The 24494-nt window shown below is 41.0% G+C and overlaps 1 protein-coding gene across 2 annotated transcripts in view; it reads right to left on the bottom strand.

Annotated features, from left to right (window-relative positions):
* The window catches only part of SNX18 (sorting nexin 18), a 75258-nt gene that overhangs the window by 32911 nt on the left and 17853 nt on the right, over positions 1 to 24494 (bottom strand). The window contains exon 2 of one of the 2 annotated variants that reach the window (XM_019641449.1): positions 14864 to 17645. The exons of the other annotated variant lie outside the window; for it this stretch is intronic. Within the exon in view, the coding sequence (XP_019496994.1) occupies positions 17392 to 17645 (254 nt within the window). The 3' untranslated portion in view covers positions 14864 to 17391. Of the gene's footprint in view, positions 1 to 14863; positions 17646 to 24494 lie in introns of those variants that run through there. 2 annotated transcript variants of the gene reach the window in all.

The raw sequence follows: 24494 nt of genomic DNA, 5'->3' as shown, positions 1-24494 counted from the left end.
ACATCCTAATCCCTGGAGCCTGTGAATATGTTATGTTACATGGCAGGAGGGAGTCAGGTTGCACATAGACCTGAGATTGCTAATCAGATGACTTTGAGATGGAGAGATTATCCTGGGTTATCTAGATAGACACAATGTAATCACTAGAGTCCTTATAAATTAAAGAAAGGGCAGGGGTCAGTGTCAGAGTAATGCAGTGAGAGGAGGGGTCAACCAGCCATTACCGACTTTGAAGATGGAAGCAGCCATGAGCCAAGGAATGTGAGCAGCCTCATGAACCTGGAAAAGCCAAGGAAACAGATCTTCCCCTAGAGCAGCGGTTCTCAACCTTTCACAGGGGTCGCCTAAGACCATCGATAAACAAAAAGATATTTACAGTATGATTCATAACAGTAGCAAAATTACAGTTACAGAGTAGCAACGAAAATAATTTTATGGTTGGGGGTCTCCACAACATGAGGAACTGGATTAAGGGGTCGCGGCATTAGGAAGGTTGAGAACCACTGCCCTAGAGCCTCCAGAATGAATGCAGGCATGTCAACACCTTCATTTTAGCCCAGTGAGACTCATTTGGCCTCCAAAACGGCAAGATAATAAGTTTGTGTTGTTTTAAGCCTCCAAGTCTGTAGTAATCTGTTACAGCAGCAATAGAAAACTAATATACTTTATCAAAGAAGTATTCATTTATAAGAGTAAAAACCTGGAAAGAATCTAAATGTCCTGTAATAAAGGAAAAGAAAACACATGATGCTACATTTATAGGAAGGAATATTATACAACTAGTAAACACTTGATTTTAAAATTTGTTAAATGTTTATGAGACTATATTAAGTTGAAAAAAAAAGCAGTATAAACCTGTATCTGATTCTAATTATAAAAATGATATACTCATATAATATGAATGCTATGTCTAGTAAGGCTCCAGCTGCAGAGAACAGAAATTTCTCAAGCTACAATATTTCAAACAGAAAGGGGGATAGAAAGAATCAGATCCATATGAAATCATGGGGAAAGCTATAGGAGTCGGCCCTCAAGGGGCCTTTTGAGAGGTCACACCAGCCTCCTAGGGTTACAGCTACCTCATCTGGATCACAGAGGGGGATGGGAGGTGGAGTCCAAGGTCACACATCCAAAAGCCAGTGGAGAAGAAATGGGGCTTTTCTTACAGTTCCCCTTCTCATCACCACCACATTCTACTCACCTGGTATAAAGAACATTTAAATCTAACATCACATTTTTCTGCCTCCATAGTTATAATAGTTTTAGAAGACAAACCCGAAACAAACACCAGAGACTCTAGGGTCGTTAAGAACACAGGCTCTGGAGTTAGATACCTGGATTTAAATCCAGCTCCTTCCTCCTGTGGCCCTCTGGCCAGTCAACTCATTCTTGGTGCCTGAGCATGTTTGTCAGTAAAAGGGGTAATACGAGTGCCTACCCCACAGGGCTGTCTGGGGATCCAGTGGGGTCCTGGAGGCCAAGCACTTAGCAGGGAGCTCTGTAAAGTAAAACCACTCAATAAATGGTAGTGATTGTTCTTTCCTGTACTTATCAGGTATTACTTATCGTGTATTACTTTTATCACCAGAAAAACAAAAACCTCATTTTAGAAAAATCCAAGCTGGATGTTAACCTTCCCAAAATAATCATGGTCTGATGAAAAAAATATAAATTTTAAAAGTTGTTGCCTTGCATCAGCTCTGTGGTATATCTGCTTCCTGTTGATAAGGGGAATAATAAAGACACAAGCTCTATTCAAAAGTTGAGAGTCAAGAGACCCTGAGTATTTTCATTCTCAAGGCCATTAATTTTATACGACAATGTCGCCCTCGATCTGTTGCCTAAACAGCGCCCTACTTCAGCATTTGACAATGAATGAATACATTTTGGGAGACAAACGGTGAGGATAGGCAGCTCCAGATTCTCTTGCCAAAATGAGAATGTAAATCCAATGCTTTTTTTCAGTGCCCTGTGCTGCATAGGATATCTTCAAAGAACCATATGGGGTGATTTAGTTTATAACAACAGCCACCTGGAAATTAATTTTAAAATCTCCAAGCTAGTATGAGTCAGGTTGTACTCCTTCCAAATCTTCAGCAAGTTTGTGGGTTAGAAATACATGCATCAGAACATGGGGGATAGGAAACCATGACTCTCAATTAACTTCAGCAGGGTATGTTTTATAGCTTGTTCTTTTTGTATATCAAACAACTGCATGGTCCCCAGAGACGGAAAAAGCATCCAAGTACATGAACTTCAAGGGCCCTAAGTATAAACCCCAGTAGGAAGCGATTTTACTTTTATTCCCAAATTCTATTACACACAACTAAAGGAAGTAAGGCTATCAATTTAGTCAGCATTAGAGATAAGGACCCAGCAGGAAATGACTTTATGTGATATCATCAAGGGCCCATGTCAGAGGAGAAACAGGCAGGGCATGTCCTTTGTCCTTTACGGATTTTTCCCAGCCCTCTCTGAATGAAAGAATGGTTTGGGCAGGGGCAGATTTAATAATAAGCTACCCCAATATAGGTTGTACTGCTCTGTAGGACCATGATGTAGACGTTACTCTAATATTGAAAAAAAAAAGAAAGAGAGAAGAGGGAGGGAGGGAGTGAAAAATCCTAATTATTTAGTAAGATAATCCTTAACTGGAGAAGCCAGTGACTGTTACTAGAAATTTATATTCTAGTTAAGTAATTCTGTCCTTGTGTCCTTTTTAATATAGGCATGTCTAGTTTAGATAACATTTGAGATGGTACTCACAGTATAAATCACTTTCATTTCGCTCATGCTCCTTTAATGATTAGGCATGAGGACACAGGAGAATGATAAGTCGGGCTCAAATTCCAATTTGTGTGACTCTGGGTCTTTCACCTGCAAAACAGGTCAATTAAGACCTTTCACATAGGGTTGTTGGGAGGCTTCAAGAGGATGGTATCAGTGCATGGAGCTGGGATCAGTAAATGTTCGCAGGAACTTTCTTCAGGGCTGCTTAGTAGATAACCAATTTTATTTTTTTTAGATTTAAAAAAAATTGTTGTAAAATGTACACAAAATTTACCATTTTCTTCATTTTTAAGTGTAGTATTAAGTATATTCCCCTTGTTGTGCAACAGATCTCCAGAACTATTTTCATCTTTCAAAACTGAAACTCTATACCCATTAAATAACTCCCATTTTCCCCTCTCCCCAGTCCCTGGCAACCACCATTCTACTTTCCGTCTCTATGAATTTGACTATTCTAAATACGTCATATACGTGGAATTTGTCTTTCTGTGACTAGTTTATTTCAGATAATCAATTTTTTAGATTATTTTTTGAGACTTGACAAATTTTTATACTCAAAAGTTTTGGCAGCGGCATGTTATATTGCTATATTGCATGATTATCCAACCATTTAGGTAAAAACATGAAGTTTTCCAAAATAAAGGTGATCGATTATAATGCGTTACATCATGCAATAGATGAGTATTACACAGTAGTCAATTCTCAAATCACCTGCCATGTACTGGCACTTGTGTCTCATCCCACTTACTGCTTTGTAAATTCCTGGAGGTCAGGTAGTGCCTGGCATGCATTAAGAGTATATAGTAAATGCTAATGAGCTAATTAACAAGTTAATAAATCAATGAATTCAGATCCTATTTTATGAATTGCAAGCAAGAAAATGTTCATCATAGGGTATTTCCCTTCAAAATGTTGAGGACTGGTCAGGATGAGGAAAATAGGTGCTCACATACAGTGCTGATAGAAATCTAAACCTTTAAGAGAGCAATTACTTTTTTTGTGTGCATTTTCCCCCCAACCCCACCAACCCTGCAAATTCATTTCTAGTTAATTTATACCATCGAGATAATCATACAAATGTTCAAAGATACATGGCTATGGTAAACTGACTAATGGTCTCCCAAAGACGTCTAGATCCTAATTCCCAGAAGCTGGGAATCTGTGAATATGTCAAGTTCATGGCAGGGGGTAATACTGAGAGAACTGAGGTTGCTGATCAGCTGACCTTAACAGAAGATGCTACTGGATTATACCAGGTAGACCCAATGGAATCCCAAGGGTCGCTTAGATGTGGATGAGGAAGGCAGAAGAGCCAGTGTAGGAGCGATTCAGTGTTGGTGTGAGAAACCAACATTGATTGGCTGTGAAGACGGAAGAGAGCCAGGAGCCAAGGAATGCTGCAGCCTTTAGAAGCTGGAAAAGCAAGAAAAAAGATTCTCCCCTAAGTCTCCAAAGAAGAATGCAGCCCTGCCAACACCATGATGAAATCTACTTTGGATTTCTAACTTCCAGAACTGGAAAGTAATAGATCTCTATTGTTTTAAGCCAAGTTTGTGATAATTTGTTACAGCAACAATAGGAAACTAATAAAATTACTAAAGATACTCATTGCAGCATCATTTATGACAAAACAAAAAAAACTGTAAGCAACCTAAACGCCTGTCAATAAAAGCCTGATAAAGGATTGTGTCATTACCATGGGTGTTGAAGATTTTAGGCTATCACCAAAGTTAACTACTGGAGGTAACCTCTCTTTCCGCTCTTGGCAAAGGCTTGCCAATCAATTTAAAAGAGGAGAGAGGGAAAATGTAGCAAAGAAATTCCAGTTAAGAAACTGTCCTGCTTGTAAATGCACAGCAAATATAACACAACACTGAGGCGGTAGTACTTTTAAGTCACCCAGTCTAATTTCATCCTTACAAAAACCTATAAATATACTAAGCACTATGCTAAACACTGGAAAATACAGAGGAAAGATGCTGACCAGAGGAGGAGGAGGCGAAGCAGGCAAGAGAATTTTACTAAGTGCGAGAAGTGCCGAGGCAGGAGAGAGCATGGGTACCTCAGGAGCAATGGGAGGGAGCCCGGACCACGTCACAGTGGGAGGGCAGGGCAGAGGCAGCTGCCAGGAGGAAATGCCTGAACCCAGTCCCACAGGAGTGGGATTCAGCCAGACAAAGACGACGTGGAAGGCTGTGCCGGGGAGGAAACAGCTTTCACAAGGTTAATTGGCCTGATGTCCCCTATCGGTGTGTGGGTGGGGTGGCTTATGAGAAGACCAGTAAACTCTAAAACGTTACACAAGAACTTCAACCTAATTGACTTTTTTACATTCTCTGAAGCTCAGTTTCCCCATCTTTGTAATAGAATCACAAAACCTTCCTTGCAGGAGAGGATGAAGAGATCTGCCCAGAGTCTCGGGGCCAGAAAAGGAAGACCCGTCTCCTGGGGTCCCTGCCCTGTGCTCCTCCGGGCCATGGCCGCTCCCCAGAGAAGCCCCTCTTACTCAGGCAGGCTGGTGCCACTCCTGGTTCTGCAAAGCCCCGATGCACTAAAGAATGAAAAATATTTTGCGGTCTATTTTAATCATGTATATTTAACAGATCATTGCTTTTAACACATACAAAATATAATGAAATAAAATCGTGCTATTCAACATGATTACAGACTCAAACCATACTGATTCATAGTTCATTACAGGCCCTGTGTTTGGATAAGGGAACAGAGATGTAAATTTACATAATGAACGTTTTCTTCTCTCAATCCCTTCACTGATTCTGGCTCTCTGTAAGGCCCCATTTACAGGGAACCTTTGAGCGCCCTGGTCAGTGAGAGGCCTGCCTGAAGGGCCTGCCAGTACTAGGCCCTGTTTATACTGACTTGAAGAAAGAAAGCAAACTTGTGCTTCAGAATCATCTGGGGAGTTTTTTAAAACATACTGATGCCTGGGCCTCGCTCTCTTGATTCTGATTCATTTGGTGAGGGGCCGGGCATCTTCCTATTTTTTGAAAGTTCCCCAGGTGATGCCAAATGGGAAAGCCAGGGTGGCAAAATACCATCCCTGAAAGCAGGAGAAGCTGAGAAAGAAGTCCTTTCAAGTTTTATCAACTAATTTGCAGATGTTTGTTAGAAGACAAGCAAAGGTAAAAAGAAAAGAAAGCAGGTGCTCCAATGGGAGCAAAAGCAAGGTTCGATATGAAGGCTCACCTAGGACAGGCAAGGAGTGCTACAGCAGAGGCACCGTGGCCAGCAGGCCGAGCACAGAGCACAACGGAGGCCCAACCATGAAGAGCGATGGATCAGAGGTTTGCACGTCAGGGGGTGGGAAGGAATCCAAAGGAACTGTGAACAGTCTGTTCAAGTTTGCCAATTCAGTTTGCCAATGTCACGTGGCAGCGTTCTGACCAGGCAGTTATGAGGTTCCCAGGGTGGATGGAGAGGCAACTGCTGACGTTGGAAATACTAGTGCTGGTCAGCAGTAGCCACTACAGTGACCTGGCAGATATAACTGCAGTGGAAGACAGACAAGATTCTCAGGCCATAACCAGGAGGGCCAACTATTGCTGAAATATGGATGTGTGCACCCAGAACCCTGGAAGTCAATTTTCCATGTCCAACCTCTAGCCAGGCTATTATACCTGGGGACAGTGATGAGGGGGCCCCTAGCATTCTCTGAGAGCTGAGTTACAAAATAAATAATAGATCAGAAGAGTCACACTAAGAATGAATGGCTCTTTAAGCAAAGCAAGACAGACTGTTGAACTATAAAGTTAAGAAGTTATCAATCAAAACAGGTGGTCATCAGCTATGGAGGCACAGAAAATGCAGGTAGGCACTGTTCCTGTGCTTGCTAAGCTCCATGCTGGGGGCAGGGTGCCCTGGCCAAGGGACTCACCCCTACCTACTCTCCTCAGCCTCCACTGCCTCCATCTTTGTGTGGGCCCCCACTGTGTCTGGATTATCACAGAGCATCCTAACTCATCTCACTGCTTCTGCCTTTTCTGTCCCTATACAGCAGCCTAAGGCAGATCATGTTCTTTTCTGTTCAAACCTACAGGTGCTCCCCATGTCACTCAGAGTAAAAGCCACAGTCCTCACCACAACCTACGTATGGCCTTCTACAACCTGGGTCCCCCACCTCCAGGCTTTGTCTCCTCAACTCAGCCCTGCACCTCCACCATCCTACACCCTCCACCCCCCAGCTCCCATCCTATACTACCCCCCCTGCTGAGGTGTGCTCCTGCCTCAGGGCCCTTGCACTTGATGTTGATGCTCTGGAATGTTTTTCCCCTGGGTAGCCACATGGCTCACTCAAGTCCTTCCGGGCTTTACTTCAACTTGGGAGGTCTGTCCTGACTACTTTATTTAAAATAAATTCTCCCACCTCTCACTATTCACACTCCCTCCCCCATGCCCACTTTCCCCCCATACCACTATCACTATTTAAATATCAAATATTTCACCAATACATTAGATTATTTCAGTTCCCCCAAACTACAATGTAAATTCATGAGGCCAGGGGTTTGGGTTGGTTTTGTTGACTGCTATGTTCCTCGTGCCTAGAATAATGCCTGGAAAACAGGCATTAGGTAAATATTTGTTGGACACATGAACGAATGAATCAATTCAAGTATCCAGGATATCTCAAGGTGCCAACGGCTTCATCAAGCTTTTGAAACTAAATGACTTAAGTGTGTGTAGATGTTGGGGTGACTATGTTTCTCACAACTACCTTTTGATGATGATTTGGTTTCCCACGGGGTTAAGTGGGAGACAAAATGCTGGTCAGAAAATACATAGTCTGCTCCCATTCCAAGTTTTTGTATGGAAGGAATAAAAGAACCAGCATGGCAATTTATTACTTTTTCCACTTATTTAGGGCTTTGGTTTCCAAACAGCTTTGATGGTGGTGGTGAGTTCCTAGTCTTGACCTGTAGACCCCTTGGCCACCCACTCAGAGGCCAGTCTTCCTTTCCTCATGGTTCCTGGAGCTCAGCATGCGCCTTTCTTCCAAACTCTGCCTAAACTTATATTGAGGGTGAACAAACAGCAGCAACCGGGCATGCATGGATTTCTGTTCCCCGATGGCTGGGTAGGGCGCGATGTGGGGGCATGTGTCACGTTGCTGAAGCATGGATTTGGTTCGGGCAGGCTGGGGCACACAGGCAGGCAGGCCCGCAGCTGGACAAAGCGGCACTGTGGCCAGAAGCACGGAGCTGCTCTCTCCTCCTGTGGCCAGCTCCTCCGTTCTCCTGGAACTATAACAGAGGTCTGTCTTTGTGGAAAACTGCCCACATGAGAAGGCCAACGGCTGTGCTGGTGGTGCAAACACAGATGGCTAGCTTTTCAACATTTCTTTTATAAAATGCAATTTCGTGTTATGTGAGTCAGAGGTCTCCTGTTCTCCAAACCGCAGTTCTCCTGTATGTACTGCCTATGGCTGTCGTGTAGGATCCCAGGAGGTGTAAGACAGGGACAGGTCCGCTCTTCAAGGGGCTACCACACCACCTCACTGGTTAACCCGCTTGCGCTATGTAGTCTCAAGTTGGTTGTAAAGTGACTAACACAAGCTGTACAGTCAGGTGATCCTGGAGTCAGGTGACCTGGCTTCAAATCCCACATCTGCCTCTTTCCGGCTGCGTGACAATTACAGAATGTCCATAAACCTGTTTCCTTGTTTGTAAAATGTTTTGTAAGGAAGTTCTGTAAATAAAATAATGTATGTAATGGTAGGTAATAGTATCATACCTAGAGCATAATAAACGCTCAATATATAAGTGGTAGGAAAAAGAAATAGATCTCAGCCCAGGACCTATGGGTGCTTAGCTGCTAAATGCATCACAAAAGTCACAGAAGTACAGGGAAGGGACAAGACACTGGCATTAGAACATTGTTGGAAGGCTCCCTAGGGCAGGGCGGAAGACTAGGGTTTTTTATTTAGAAGACAAAAGAATAACCACTACCATAGGAAACAAGAGATTGTGGTTTGGTTATGTCTCTCTTTACAGTACACTTCACATATTCTTGTAACAGTACACTTCCTAATGGTTTGAATTTCAACAAGAAATAACACAACAAGGGTTGATTTGGTCATTATTCTGAGCCCATTGCCCATACAAGACTGTTCCTTCTATACTTGCACAATTTGCTTCCAGGTCTCAGAGGGGTTTTCACAGAGCTGTAACCCCACCCTCCTTTTCAAATCCTGAGTTTTGTTTTGTTTTTGCTAATCTTCCTGTCAATTTTTAAATTTATCATTATTTTTAATTTTATTTTTAAAATAGAAAATACATTCAGTCACTCAAATTCAAAAGATATAAAAAGGTACACAATGGAAACAGTTTAAGTGTTCTTCAGTGGATGATTGGTTAAAGATGTGGTACAGAATCCACGTCTGACAATTAAGTCCGTGAATTTATTGCAACAATGTTGCTAACCTTTTTGATATCAGAGGGATTATTCATTATGAATTTGTGCCAACTGGACAAACAGTTAACCAAGCTTACTATTTAGAAGTGCTGAAAAGGCCGCATGAAAAAGTTAGATGGCCTGAACTTTTCGCCAACAATTCATGGCTCTTGCATCACAACAATGCACCAGCTCACACGGCACTGTCTGTGAGGGTGTTTTTAACCAGTAAACAAATAAGTATTGGAATACCCTCTCTACTCACCTGATCTGGCCCCCCAATGACTTCTTTCTTAACCTGAAGATGAAATATTGAAGGGAAGACATTTTGATGACATTCAGGACATCAAGGGTAATACAACAACAGCTCTGATGGCCATTCCAGAAAAAAGAGTTCCAAAATTGCTTTGAAGGGTGGACTAGGCATTGGCATTGGTGCATCACTTCCCAAGGAGGAGTACTTCAAAGGTGACTGTAGTGATATTCAGCAATGAAGTATGTAGCACTTTTTCTAGGGTGAGTTCATGAACTTAATTGTCAGTTTAGTATGCAATGGAATACTACTCGGCCATAAGAAAGGATGAAACACTGCCATCTGCAACAACAACATGGATGAACCTTGAGAATATCATGCTAAGTAAAACGTCAGACAGAAAAAGACAAGAACCATATGATTTCATTCGTATGTGGGATGTAAAACAGAAAGCAACAAATGAAACAAAACAAACAAATTCACAGGCACAGACAACAGAAGGGTGGTTACCAGAAAAGAAGGGGTTGGGGGGAGAATGAAGCGGGTAAAGGGGATCAAATACATGGTGATAGAGAGGGACTGGACTCTGGGTGGTGAGCACAAAGTGCCATACACAGATAATGTATTATAGAGCTATACACCTGAAACTTATATGTTATCAACCCATGTCACTCCAATAAATTTAGCTTTTTAAAAAATGTACACAATGAAAATCTTCCTCCTACCAATCCCTAAGCCAGATAGTTTCCAGGCCCCAAAGCAACGTTACCTTGTTACCAAATATTTGCATCTACTTCCAGAAATAATCTATGCATATATAAACAAACATATCTATTTTCTAATCTTTTACTTAAAGGATAACATGTAAAATAGTGTCCTGCCCTTCTATTGTCTTCATGTAATTTTTCTTGGGAAATTTCTATTATTTGTATATAAAGAGCTTCTTGTCCTTTTTCTAAAAATGACTGACATGTATAGTTTTTAGTCCTTCAGATAACTGCAATTTATCATGAGATTACCTGTCAGCATTGCTAAAAGGTCAAAATTTCTTTCCATGGATTCTAGAATAGAAGCCATTAAAAAGCACCATGTGTTAAGGAAGCCCCTTTCTCTCCAGGTTCCGGGTTTGGCTTTCCCTGTAGGTATTCTGGCTCAGATAAAGAACACAGGCTCATGGGTTTCGTGGTTTCCCAGGGCTGCAGCCTTGTTCTGAACATGGAGCTGGCCCCTCACTACTTCCATTTGCTCACAAAAGAGTTCACACCCTGGGGCCAGGTGATAAAACAGTGATCAAAACTACAGAGGCCAAACGCCAACAGATACACTGAAATACTGTTGATTTTAAGCTGGACATACCGTATTTCCCCATATATAAGATGCTCCTATGTATAAGACACACCTTAATTTTGGGGCCCGAAATTTGGAAAAAAAATGTATTACATAAAGTTATTGAACTCAAGTTTCATTCATCATAAAATTCATACAACTCCTCATCACTGTAAAAACTCCCAACCATTAGCTTGTCCTCATCTGTGTCTGATGACAAATCAGTCTTCATATATTGCCTCGTCCTCAGTTCCATCTATGGCATTTGAAATCTACAACCACTATATAAGACGCACCCAGTTTTTAGACCCCAAATTTTTCAAAACAGGGTGCGTCTTATACATGGGGAAATATGGTAATTGGCTAAATCCTAAAACTGTACTCTAATTTTTTTTTTAAGATTTTTCTCCTAAGAGAACTATTTGGAATATAAAACTTGGTATTTTCTAACTGTTAGTTAAACAAAAGCAGAACCACCAATGTTTAACCAAATTTGCTCTACACCAAGGTTTTATTTGATTCAGGGCAGGGTTGCTCCACCAGCCACCAAGAGGCGGTAAATTCAGCTTTGGAGCATGAACGCATGGACAGTCATTTAGAAACGTCTGTGTGGCATGATGTCAGGGCTGAGATACTGAACACTGAGGGCCGCCCTTCTGTGGCCTAGGCCTCAGGGACACATTTTTAAGGTGTGAAAGCAGCAGACATCAATAAAATCATTCACTGGTGAACAAAAACAGAATTCTGAGCTGTCTTCCTCAGATGTTTCTGGTAAGAGCTATAGGGCAACTTCCTAAACATACTGGTATTGAGTTCAAGACCAAGTGGGGAGCCTTATTGAAAAGGGGTTTTATCCCTGGAGAGCTGAGCCCCTCGCCACCCCAGCAGGGGGAATGAATGCTTGAAAAGTGTGGGGAATTAAGCTCTAGGCAGAAAGCGCAAGGATGCTGTGTTTCCGCATAGGAGCAGAAGCCTGCAGGGAGGTTTGGACATGAGGCCGGGCTGGCTCAGGGCAGAGCTGGCCAAGGCAGGTGGGAGGTGAGAGAGTCACAGCGGAAAGCAGTCAATTCTGCCTGACTGGGACCCACGTGTGGATGCCAATTTTCCAGCACAGCTGATACGAAGTTCTTATTATTTAAATCCTTCATCTCATCCCTTGTGACATAAGGATCACAGAGGATCTTTATTGTTCTTACCCCTGTGATGCACTGGGCTCAGAGCTTTCTATTTGTCATCCAATTCTCACAATATTTCTGTGAGGGAGAAACTATATCCCACTACAGATAGAAAACTGACTCAGAGAGATTGACTAGCTCAGGGCCACACAGACATTGCTATCCTTTATTAAGTACCTACTTCTGGAATTTTGAACCTTCCCATGTTTGTTATTTAGAGAGAGTACTATAAAATGATTAAGGACTTCACATACTGGATAATCTAATGCTCTCAAGAATTCAATAACATCTAAGGAGGCCTACCATACAATTGAGGAAACTGGGCTTGGAGGTGGGTTGGTGAGTTGCCCAAGGTCAGTAAGAGTGCAGAAGCTAGGGTCTGACCTCTGGCTCCAGTGACTTGCCTTTCTCACTGATCTGCTTAGTCAGCTGCCCGCTGTGCTTGCAGAGAAGACCAACAACTCAGCAGTTATTAAATCCTGCACGCAATTTCCTAGTGACTGTAAATTTAAACCACTAGAAAAATATGGTCTGATGCATCTGGCCACCTCAAACTTAGAAATCATTTCCAGATAAGCTGACGGGACCCACAGCAACAGAATACCACTACGTTGTGTGTTTCTAAGCCCCTTTGAAGGTGGCTTCATAGGGACAATTGGCTTTGCCCTTGGCTGACTTCTGGTACAAGTTACCAACTTCCAAGTACAAGGAAGTTGAACTGTCCTTTTAAATAGGCAGGCCATTGTGGCAGTTGGGGAAGCTCCACCTCTGCCACACGAATGATGGGATTGGGACATCTTGGGATCAGGGCCCAGTAGAAGGAACTCATGATCCCTAGAAAGGTTGTAGCCATGACCCAATCCCATTATTAACTGTCCCCCCTGCCCAGCTCAGATGGCTGGGATGGTGGCAGCAGCTCAGCTGGGTTTCTCCAGGTCTCTATCTCCAGAGCTGCAGCACGGCACACTTCTGTACTCGGCCTACAAGCCTACTCCAACACTTCTCAGACTCACCAGGGCTTACTATACAGGGAATTCTCTGCCGCTTCTACCTGTGACCAAGTCAAACCTGTCACGGCCAGCTCTGACCACGACCAGCTGGAATTAGAGGTTTGACGTGACATTAGTTCCTCTGGCATGCCAAGGCCATTCTTCCGGCAACTGAAAGCTGTCCATTTGCATGGAGGTGGGAGCTGGAGCGAAGGGGAAACCACTGGGTTTGGGTTCTTTTCCTTCTGTCCCTTCGTGTCACTATCAACACATCACACCTTGCCTGCTTCCCCGTTGAGACAGAGCAGTGCAGGACACAAAATCCGGGGACGGGATGACAGGACCACAGACTCTCAACAGAAATGAATGCAAAGAGCAGATTTTCAGATTCCCTTTGCCCTTTCATGCCCAGTGCCCAAAGAATGACCGAATCCCTATCAATACATCAGTGGGGACCTGGGAAAGGTGTTAGGGGTTTAGAGCTCTGCAAAGCAGGAAAATGGCACCCAATGTAATCCAGTTTAAAAAGCATAAACTTGAGCCAGTTCCCAATTTGAATCTTAGCTCCATCACTTAGTTTGTGTAATCGTGGGCAAAAGACACCAAACCACTCTGATCCTTTTAATTCATCTATTAACAAGAGATGCAGCCTCCAGGTGTGTTGTGAGGACTACCAGATAAAGTCCATATTCGGAGGTGCCAGCCGTTTCTTCTTCTTGCTCACACCCTCCCCCTGCCTCCCCACACATGGCCACAGCGGATTTGTCCAGCTTAGATCAGGTGTCCACCCCTGGGCCAAGAAAACTCAGGAACCAAAAGATGATCTGGTCATTTTAGACACATTGGAAGATACTGAAAAAGCCAAGCCATCCACCCGTCCATCCACAAAACAGACCCATGAAGAAAGGAAGTTGACAGGTTACAAAGGCCACAGAGAGGGCGAGCTCAGCTCCAGATGGGACTTTGGCCCCACGTGGGAGTCCCCAGGGCCCTGTACCCATCTGTGAGCTAGCTTGTGTCTGGCAACCAACGGTGACAGTCCCTGATGAGACACTGTGTGATGTGTGTCAAGTGCCAGACTCACGGCAACTGTTATTTCAAAACATCTTACTCGTAATTTACTGCTGTGTGCTTCATAGTTACTGAAGTTACTAACATAGATACTCAGTGGGACTGCCTGAATGGCTTATGATTTTAAATAAATCAAACTAGCTATAGAGTTTCATGAACAATTTATATGGCAACTGCAGATGGACGCTTAAGACACAAAACACTCTCTTCCATTTTTATGTATAAGTCTTTCACAGTAAATAAATGGAGAAAAATAATTATAATATTCCATTGAAGCTGAGAAATAAAGCAACCTTTGTTTATTTTAAAAAGATAAACATGGCTGATCTACACTAAGCATAACATTTTGAAGGAAATAAAACAATATTCAACATTTTTAGTCTATAAATAAATAATACCCTGTTTTACTTATTCTGTTAGCCAAAGATAAGGTTGGAAATGAGAAAATTGGATAATGCTTATGGATTTAAGGGTATCCGACATGGTATTTAATTCTGAGGCAATGAAGACATAAATGAAAAAAGTGGCTATAGAAATGAACTTAGTAAGAATGACATTTAAAGGTTTATACATAAACTTTACATGCTTGACTTGCGAGACTAAAACATTGTTCAAGTCCTTAATTAAGAGAACAGCAGCAAAATTTAAGACAATTAAAAATCGGCATTTAGGAATCTGCTGTATTGGTATGAACAAATGTAAGACAACTCAGTGAGGCCCAGGAAAACCCCTACTGCTCTGCTCAAGCCAGTGTGCGCTGGCTTTACTTTTCACTTTCAAATGTGTTCCCTTATTCTGGGTTTAAACTAGCTGCACATGCAACAGCCTAGAAGAGTTGAACTGTCTCTTCTAATGGAAGAGACATGACTGTAGAACCAGTCTCACTGTATTATAAACAACTGCATCTGTAATTAAACTAGCAAAACTAGGCTTAGGCGGACGCCCTCATGTTATAAATACATCATATAAGAGAATCATAAATTATAGAAATAAAGACAAATAATGGCATGAAGGGCATGATAGTTTATTTTAAAAAATTGTACCACACTGATCATAATGATCAGCATACACATTATGATGGCTTTTCTCTTGGGTTTTAACATTGCAGTATTTTTCCATACTGAAATGTTTCAATAGGACCAAGAACGTTAGAGAAATAAAGGTCTTAGATGAAAATGAACACTACTAATTCTGGTGTCCTACCCCACAGAATTAATTTAAACCCCTTATGAATCAGTGGCATTACAAAGTTATGTAGTTGTAAAGAACAAAAGTTCTCTTTTAAGTAGGCAGCATGAACTTACACTTCCTTGTACTTTAATCTTTAGTTTTTATAATTTAAGCTATGTCCACCCTGGCTAAAGCACAATCATACAAGACACCTCAGATAATTTCCATGCTACCATTGCACAAGTTTAGTGATTTTACTTAACAAAAAAAAAAAAAAAATCAAACCACCATCAAAATAAAGAGGCAAGTAAAACTGATTTTCGAATCATTTGAAAAGCATAGTGCTTATTTGTCCAATACAGATTCAAACTTAAATGCTATAAATAAACCTCCAAACTTATGCAATAAAGTTAACATTTATGTATATATGGGTTTTGTTTATCAAACTGTATTTTGCAATCATTACGAGAAAGTTACTTTTTTAGAGAATATATTTGGTCACAGTTCCACATATCTGCTATAGAGACAAAGCCACATGATGTTTAATCTGGCTCTAAGTTAGACCTAAGGTATAAGATTTTGATCAAAATTATTATACTCTGATCTTAAAAATTCAACCCATATGAGATTACTTTTTAGAGTACGTAAATGTGCTGTTGAGTAATTTCCATAATCACCCTTTTCTTTAATCAATGTGACTCACCAATATTTCAAACTGACCTCTTTACTTCCATGTCAATACCCAGGGATTTCTGAGGCAGCGTAAGTTTGACTTCATAAAACAGTAGATATTTTAACCTTTCAGTGACAATTTTTACATCTGTAAACGCAAGAATCACATTTAGCTCAGCAACTATGAAAAACATTGAGATTTTGGCATTTCAAGCCAGAATCTCTTTGTGCTTTTTAAATGAAGCTGCTTTTGAATCTTTTTGGTATTTACCAGCCATTTGTATTTCCCTTATAGTAATAAAAGAATATATTTAAGATAAATGGCCTGGGGGGATTATCAATACTTTAAAAAAAAAAAAAGAAAAAAGAAAAAACAATTACTCCTTCCTTTCAGCATTTGGAATAGTAGAAATTATTTCTGGTCCCTCCTAGATCAACACTACTTCTCGTCACGTATAACACTGAATTTTACAGACATCCCTGAAAAGTGTTTGATTAAGTAAACGAGTGAATCACAGTGGAGTCTCAATCAGTTAACAGTGTAGATCCATTTAAAAAAAAAAATCACACTGAATAGTAAAAGAAAATCTTCAAGCTAAAAAAAAAAAAAAAGGAAAACCCTCCTAAGAAGTAAAACCGAGTGTGTGTCCTCACTGATTCTGTGCTTGTGTCCCCGACTGATTAGACTCCTCTTTCTCCGTGTTATTATAAGACGTTTGTTTAAATCTCTACACCAAGTTTCCAGGACACTTGAGTGAAGAGCTATGCTACTGTAGCATCTCAGGGAATCGAGTGGCACCATTTCCTTCCCTAACAGACTTCATATCCCAAGATGAGCATCAAATCTCCCTCCGCTGCGCTCACCAGCATGTATCAGGAGACAGAATTTGCTATGCAAACTGATGACAGCAGATCCTCCCACCTGCCCCCAGCGCCAACATGAAGTTACCAGCAGTTTGTCAGTATAGGTACTGGCCTTTCACTCTTTCAATCAGCAAAGTTGTGGTTACTTAAAAAAAGCAGGGGGCGGGGAGGGTGGTGTTAGGTGGAGAAATGAAAAACCAAGAGTCTAAAGGCACAAAGTCGCATAGCTGCTCTAGTTGGAGTTTGTAAACAGAGAACAGGCTGAATTTAGGTAATCCCAATCTATGAGAGTAAAAAGGCATCCACAGCAGGCTTTTCTCCAGCCAGCTTCTTTGAGACCCTTCATGGGTTTTGAGGTCTACAAAGTATGCACTAAAATACCCATACTTCAAAAAGCAATAAGGCAAATAGTATAATCATTATTCCAAAAGTTACAATGGTAGTGTAGGCATACATAGTATAATTTAGTTACAATGTATGGTACTGTTTCTAGTATATAACCATATTAACTGTTTCTTTCCTACATAATTATATATTCAGCCGAGTTTCAGTTCACACAAAACCATCCTTGTACCACCACTGATAGTTGGCAATAGCTCTTTGATAGCACTTTTTATTCTGCTGTAGAAATTATCCTTGAACTGAAAGAACTCCACAATCCAATGTCCAGCCATTAAACACTATCATATTTGTGAAGAGCTTCTTCCAACTTCTGCGTCACTTTTTGGAAAAAAATTATTTGTTGTTGTAAGAAATGCTGCATCTGTGATTTAAAGTCTCTTACTCGAATTTGATGGAAGTGGTGAATTTCAGCCAAGGTGGCAAAAGAAATAGTGTTACAGCGATCCTGGATGCCATCAGCCTTTTGGACTTCCATCTTCCCTTCTTCCACATGTCGTTTACTTTCCTTTACTTTGGTAAGAGCTCCTGTAGTTAAAAAAAATTTTTTTAAATGTATACATATATTCCAATGCCATAGTTACATACTAAACAGAATCATGGGCACTATAAATACTTGCCTAAACTATTTTAAAGTCCTTTGGAATTTCAAGGGATGACTGCAATTACTTATTTTTTTAAAAAACAGAGGCCGGTAAAGCTTCTGAAAACACCTCTGTTGCTGCAATTTCACTTATTAAAACAAGCATTTGCCACTGACCAAGTAACTACAGTATGTTTTATGTCTGCCAGAAGAGATACTATAAATAACAGATAATAAACTGCAAGGAATTGTCCCTAAAAAGACAAACCAAGAAAACTTGCAGTTCTCACATTTTTAAGAGAAAAGGTGACACCATTACATACACATGTATTGAGTTACCCATAAATACAATACCCCACAGAGAATACAAACCCACTTCAGAAAGTCTCACTAAAGAATTATTGTATAAGACTCAAGATCTAGACTCTGAACATGGCAGCACCAACTCAGGCTGCGTTTTAGATACCATGACACACCATGAAGAGGGCAACGTGGCAAACTACAATCCGAGGCTGATTTCACTGGGGCTTACAATCCCGTATATCATTGGCAAGGAAGGGTAAATAATGTATGCGTGCCTGGTTATGCCTGGTTCTGACTCCATTTTCCATCAGGAAACCCATGCCTGGAGCATAAGGGCCCTGTAAGTAAGAATTTACCATCTTTTATTTAGGGGCTATAAAGATTAGTGAGTTTTTGCTTTTTTAAGATTTTTATTGGGGTATTGGGGGGATGGGAACAGTGCTGGGGAATTCGGGGAAGGGGAACAGACAAGTTGCTGTCGTTTTTTGTTCTTCAGTCTAGTTGTGGAGGATGTTGCTTCACTGGCCCAAGTTGGCACCATCATTGCGCTCTTCCCGGGCGAGGCTGATCAGTCGCCGGCTTCTGGACGGCCGCTCACTGCGGCTGCTGGCCGCTCACGCTGGCTGCTGGCTACACACGGTAGCCCATGGCAACCCACTGCCACAGGGGCTGCAGCCTACGCCGTTGCCGGCGACTCACAGCAGCCCAGCTCCAGGTTGAGCTGTTGTTCAGCATCTTAGCTGTAGAGGGCAGTGTCGCTGACCCTCATATGTGGGATCTGAACCGGGGCCCTCTGGCGTCCCAAGCCAGTTCTTAACCATCGCGCCACTCGGCCGGCCCGATTAGTGAGTTTTGAGTCTGCCCTAATGATGACCCGGCAATGAAGCCTGAGGTGCCAAGAGCATCTTGTCTACAATGTCACCAAAGGGTGTATGCAAGGGGGAGGGAAACAGATGGTCACCCTGGCAGGTGTCATATGACCCCCAGAAAGAAGCACGATCATATGAAGACACAAAAGGCTGAGGATGTTTAAGGGCAGGAAACAAAGGATATCCATGGGTTCTTGAGGCTAATGCTCAAATTACTTGAACACAGCCAGCTGAAAAATTCAGATTTCCTAACTCCATCTAGTATTCATTCTACAAAACCTCAGTGAGACAAAAGAGAGAGAAACATTTAGGACACCGGGCTTGGTAGTCTGAGAACATGACACTAAGGGGGCCTGGTTAGGAGGAAGTGGGAAGCTGAGGAACTTATTTCAGAAATGTTCAGTTTTAGTCAGTGGTGAAATACACAAGGGAAAAAGGCCCTACTTCTAAATTTCTTTAAATCTCCTATATAATAATACAGAGTAACTGTAGCATTAATTGAAAAAAATCTTTTTTGGCACAGCTCAAAGACCTGAGAAATTAAAATTCAACAACAAATGTTATACATACATACATATATATATATATATACATATATATATATATATGTATATATATATATATGTGTGTGTGTGTGTATATTTCTTTTTTTTTTTTCTAAATAAGATCTTTAAGTGAAAGGTAGCACAGCCCTGGAACAGAGAGAACACCCCACATCAGAGAAGTGGGGTCTGCTCCATGAAGAGAAATCATACGTTACTCACATTAACAAGGCTTCAAGAAGACCCTTGGCTGATTCGACTAAGAGGCCTGTCACTCTGAAACTTTGGCACATTTAACATTTCTACTATAGCTGACCAGACTGGTGAAGCAACAAAACCTGCCTGCTTGTAGTTTATGTTAAAAACAGAAAAAGCTCTCCCCTCAAAAAAAGTGGAAAAAATAATTTCTTGTAGCAAATTTGTTATATTTGTGCAAGTTTCACAATTTATATGCAAAGATTGAAGTTGAAAAGGCCAGGGAAGCAAATGAGACAGAACTAAAGAAAAAAATTTTCAAAAAGATGACTCAGAACAGGAAATTATGAAATTTCCTATTCTTTGTTTAAAATGGTTTAAAAAAAAAATAGAGAGAACAGGAAGTTAAAAGAGGAAAGTCTCAGGTGATCTGACTATTTTTTACCTGATTCCATCGGAGGTGCCCTGGCCCGCTGTGCAGACACTGAGGACAGCCACGCGGACTCTCCCTGCTCAGACTGATGCATCTGCGGAGCGGCTGCGCCCTGTGCTGGGAATGCCATTCTGCAAGTATTCCCTGTTCTAGCTATCAGAGCCTGGCTTTTCAAGATGGAGAACAGGGTCCAGCACAGAGGAGGTCTGAAATCTGGCCCAGAGCTGTGTGAGTGTCAACCAAGTTACAGCTTGTCAGACTCCAAATGAGTGCACCATATTCTCAGAAGCTACCTTCTATTACACAGAATTGCAGATGTACACCTATAAGACCAACTGAAAAATGAATAAATCTGAAGTTTCCCCAACTTATCACATCAGCATATGTTTTCAAAACTCTTGGACAAAGCAGCAAGTATTAAACCTCTCTGAGGCCTAAGGACCTTTTGGCATTTAACATCTTTAAGCTTTTTAAGAGGACATACCAAAGGAACCAAGAAGAATTTAAGACTTATGAATTAAGTCTTAAAGAAGTGTGAATTTATTAAGTCTTAAGAAGTATGAATTTATTTAGTAGATAATACAAATAATACAAATGTTGCTCTCTTCAAAAAAGGTTGGGCTCTGGGGCAAGAATTTGAATTCGTTCAATAGACATTTACATGTATAGAGCACAATGCTAAATAGCGGGGTCCAAACATTTAAGTCCCCACACCCTATAAGTTCTTGAGGAAGTCACCTCAAAAAGAACACTATTGAGGACAGGCACACCACCATAACACTAAGTGAAATAGGACCACAAAGTATGTAATTATGCATATGGCTTTCTCCAAGATAACCTGAAATGTGTCACAAAGGATAATGCTCAGAGAACCTGCTACATGCCAGGCAGTGTGGTGAGGAAAAGTTTAGGGGGGAGAGGGAAGGAGGTTGGGGGCACAGGGAACAGGCATATATAAACAGTGAATGGTAGCTGCCAAAAATAGTAATAATATATGCTAGGCACTTTCTGTACACTATCTCTAACCCTACTGCAATTTACAACAGACATCACTCCTATTTTACAAGGAAACTGATAAGGTCACTGAACCTCTCTGAGCCTCAAAGTCACCAGGTAACCAAGTAAGAAATGGAGATGGGATCTGAACACATAACTGACTTTAAAGCACAAATATTTTGAAAGGATATTGGAACATGAATGGGCAAAAAATACACGGTGGGCCTAAGCGAGCAGGGTGCTGGGGGAATAAAGCCTGGGCAGATGAGAACCCGCTATTCCCGCTTCCCTTGGCCACGGGAAGTCCGCCTTTCTTCCTTCTCACCTTTCTTACAAGGTCCCTGGCTTTTATTCTGACATGCAATTCAGAAAGCCTTGTGAATATGTAAAAGGAACTGTATAGGTTTTGAAAATTTCCCTCTGGAATCTAACTAACTTCATTCAATTCACTAATTGTGCCTGTAAAATACTTTAATATTTATAAGATGTCTGATTTTCTTATCTTTATAGTAACTCAATTAGGTGCCACAAAACAAAACACTGAAAAAGAAGCATACATTTCAATATTTTTCAAAATCTAAGTCCAAACTTACGTGGAAGGAGGGGGCGTGCCTGTCCCTTTCCCCATTGGAAGATGATATAAATTAAGAGCTACCATCAAAAATAGTAACTTACAATCCCTTTAGGGATACATGAGCTTTGTTTTGGTTCAGTTGGACATCCAGGCAAAACATTATTTTGTAAACTAGGAAGGAAAGAACAAACCATTGAGGAGAGTGGGCAGCCAAACGCCAATTCCACTTGGAATTTTGGTCTAACCCACTTAATGCAATTCAAATCCATGGCAGCATAATATATTAGGAGTGCAGTAGCAAGGAGATAGGAGGAGATAAGAGGTGACAATTAAGTTTGCGAACTTGCCACTGTGCGCTTACATTGGCAGCACTGTACAAACAGCTCGGTAAGGTTTCATGACCTGGTATATCAGTGTCTCACTGCTGTGTTCATGTCGACATGTGATGGTGTCTTGCTGAGTGGCATTCATTATTGTTGTTACGTGTTTTTGTGTGCCGTCAAGAGAACGTCTGAGCTTGAATTAGAGCAATGAACAAACATTAAATTTCTTGTTAAACTTGGCAAGAGTGGAAGTGAAATCAGGGGCATGTTAGTCCAAGTTTATGGGGATGATGCCATGAAGAAAATGGCAGTGTACAAATGGATTAAACGTTTTTCTAAGGGGAGAGAATGTGTAGCTGATGAAGAGAGGTCAGGGCGGCCAGTAACGAGCAGAGCTGATGAAAACATTGCAAAAATTCATTGTATCGTTGGCTGACTGTGAGAGGCATAGCAGACCAAGTAAACACTGACAGAGAAACAGGAAAATCTTAACTGAAAAACTTGGCATGAGAAAGGTGTGTGCAAAATTGGTGCCGAAGGAGCTCACTGATGAACGAAAGCAAAGGAGAATCGAAGTTTGCCAAGACCTTGTGAAGAGACAAGATGATGTTTTGGGCTATGTTATCACTGGTCATGAAACATGGGTGTCCCAATAGGACCCTGAAACAAAGCGTCAAAATGCACAATGGAGGGCAGCTCATTCTCCACGACCAAAAAGTTCTGTCAGTGCAAATCAAGAGTCAAAATGATGCTGCTAACCTCTTTGGATATCAGAGGGATTATTCATTATGAATTTGTACCAACTAGACAAAGAGTTAACCAAGGTTATTATTTGGAAGTGCTGAAGAGGCTGCGTGAAAAAGTTAAGACAAAAACAACCTGAACTTTTCACCAACAATTCATGGCTCTTGCATCACAACAATGCACCAGCTCACACAGCACTGTCTGTGAGGGAGTTTTTAGCCAGTAAACAAATAACTGTATTGGAACACTCTCCCTACTCACCTGATCTGGCCCCCAATGACTTCTTTCTTTACCCAAAGATAAAGGAAATATCAAAAGGAAGACATCTGGATGACATTCAGGATAATATGACAACAGCTCTGACAGCCCTTCCAGAAAAAGAGTTCCAAAATTGCTTTGAAGGGTGGACTAGGCACTGGCGTTGCTGCATAGCTTCCCAAGGAGGAGTATTTTGAAGGTGACCATAGTGATATTCAGCAATGAGGTATGTAGCACTTTTTCTAGAATGAGTTCACAAACTTAAGTGTCAGACCTCATATAAGATATGTTTTTAAAAAAGAGACATGGTTCCTCTTATAGGGGTTCAAAATTATTTTTTGAGGTGATAAGACTTACATGCCTGAAACAATTAAACACATATACAGTTGATTTGACAACTCTCAAAGTGGGAATTATCTGTACACATTTCTACACTTCAAAAATATCACAATGAAGACAGAGATAGCCAAATTTTCAATCAGGTCTAGCCTTTAAGGAGAGATGGGAGAAAGAAAACTATTGGGGCAAATACAGATCACTACAGACTTGCAACTTCTAAGACACCTTTAAAAATGTAAGTAATTTAACTATTACATTGTTTTGTACACTTGAAACTAAAACTAAAAATAATAAAAATAAAATACTAAAAAAAAAAAATGTTAAGTAATCTGTAGCTGTTCAAGCAGGATTGCAGAGACACAAGGTAACCAGCTGCAGAGCTGTAACAACGCATCCCAGCACCTTTAAGCATTTTCATAGCAGTACTGCATTTTTTACCAAACCCAAGAGGAGTGTAAATAAAAGCTAAAAACATTGCCCAGAATCTGAAAAACAAAGGGAACACATTTTTATCATGGAATCATTACAAAAACAGGCAACAGTTTTCAAAACCTTTACTTTTAAGTGGCTAATTTAGGAAGAATCTGTCCCCTGCCAGCTCCCTCCCCTCATAAACAGTGCCACATTGCTTTCAAAACAGAAAAGGGAAATGAAAGAATAAGGGAGAGAAATTACACAATAAAGTCTAAGATAGAAAGTGGTCACTGTTGGGTTAAACAAAAGACTCCATAATACTCATGGGTAGGGCAACAGTTTTAAATGAAAAACAGTAGTGATCAGAGGGAAAAACATTTTAGAACAGGGATATAAGTACATACTATGAAACTGTTTCTTGGGCTAACAGACAGACATTAGGTAGTTGCACCTGGAATACTATATGGGCGTAGTAAGATTTTATTATGAAAATAAAATGTAGGCAGGTATTAAATTCTGAGATTAAATAACAAGCGGTGACAGACAATACAGAGCAGTGTGAGCATATTCTTCTTCATAAACACAACAAAGAGGAGTAACATTGCTAGTTCAGAAGAAAATTACAAGAAGATAACACACAAAATAGTGCAGCCTCTCCAGGTTCCTCAGCTGAAAATAAATTCTTAAAATGTATTTAAAGTACAGGGAAAGGTATTTCTGAAAGTGAGGCAATATACTTCAACCACAACCCATTACTGTGCTCCCAAACAGGCAAAAGGAACTCAGCTGCCCTCCAGGACACTA

Source organism: Hipposideros armiger, unplaced genomic scaffold (genome assembly GCF_001890085.2).
Source record: "Hipposideros armiger isolate ML-2016 unplaced genomic scaffold, ASM189008v1 scaffold_60, whole genome shotgun sequence".
NCBI classification, from domain to species: Eukaryota; Metazoa; Chordata; class Mammalia; order Chiroptera; family Hipposideridae; genus Hipposideros; species Hipposideros armiger.
Note: the sequence above shows the minus strand (reverse complement) of the source record. Positions and strands in the feature narration are given on the sequence as shown.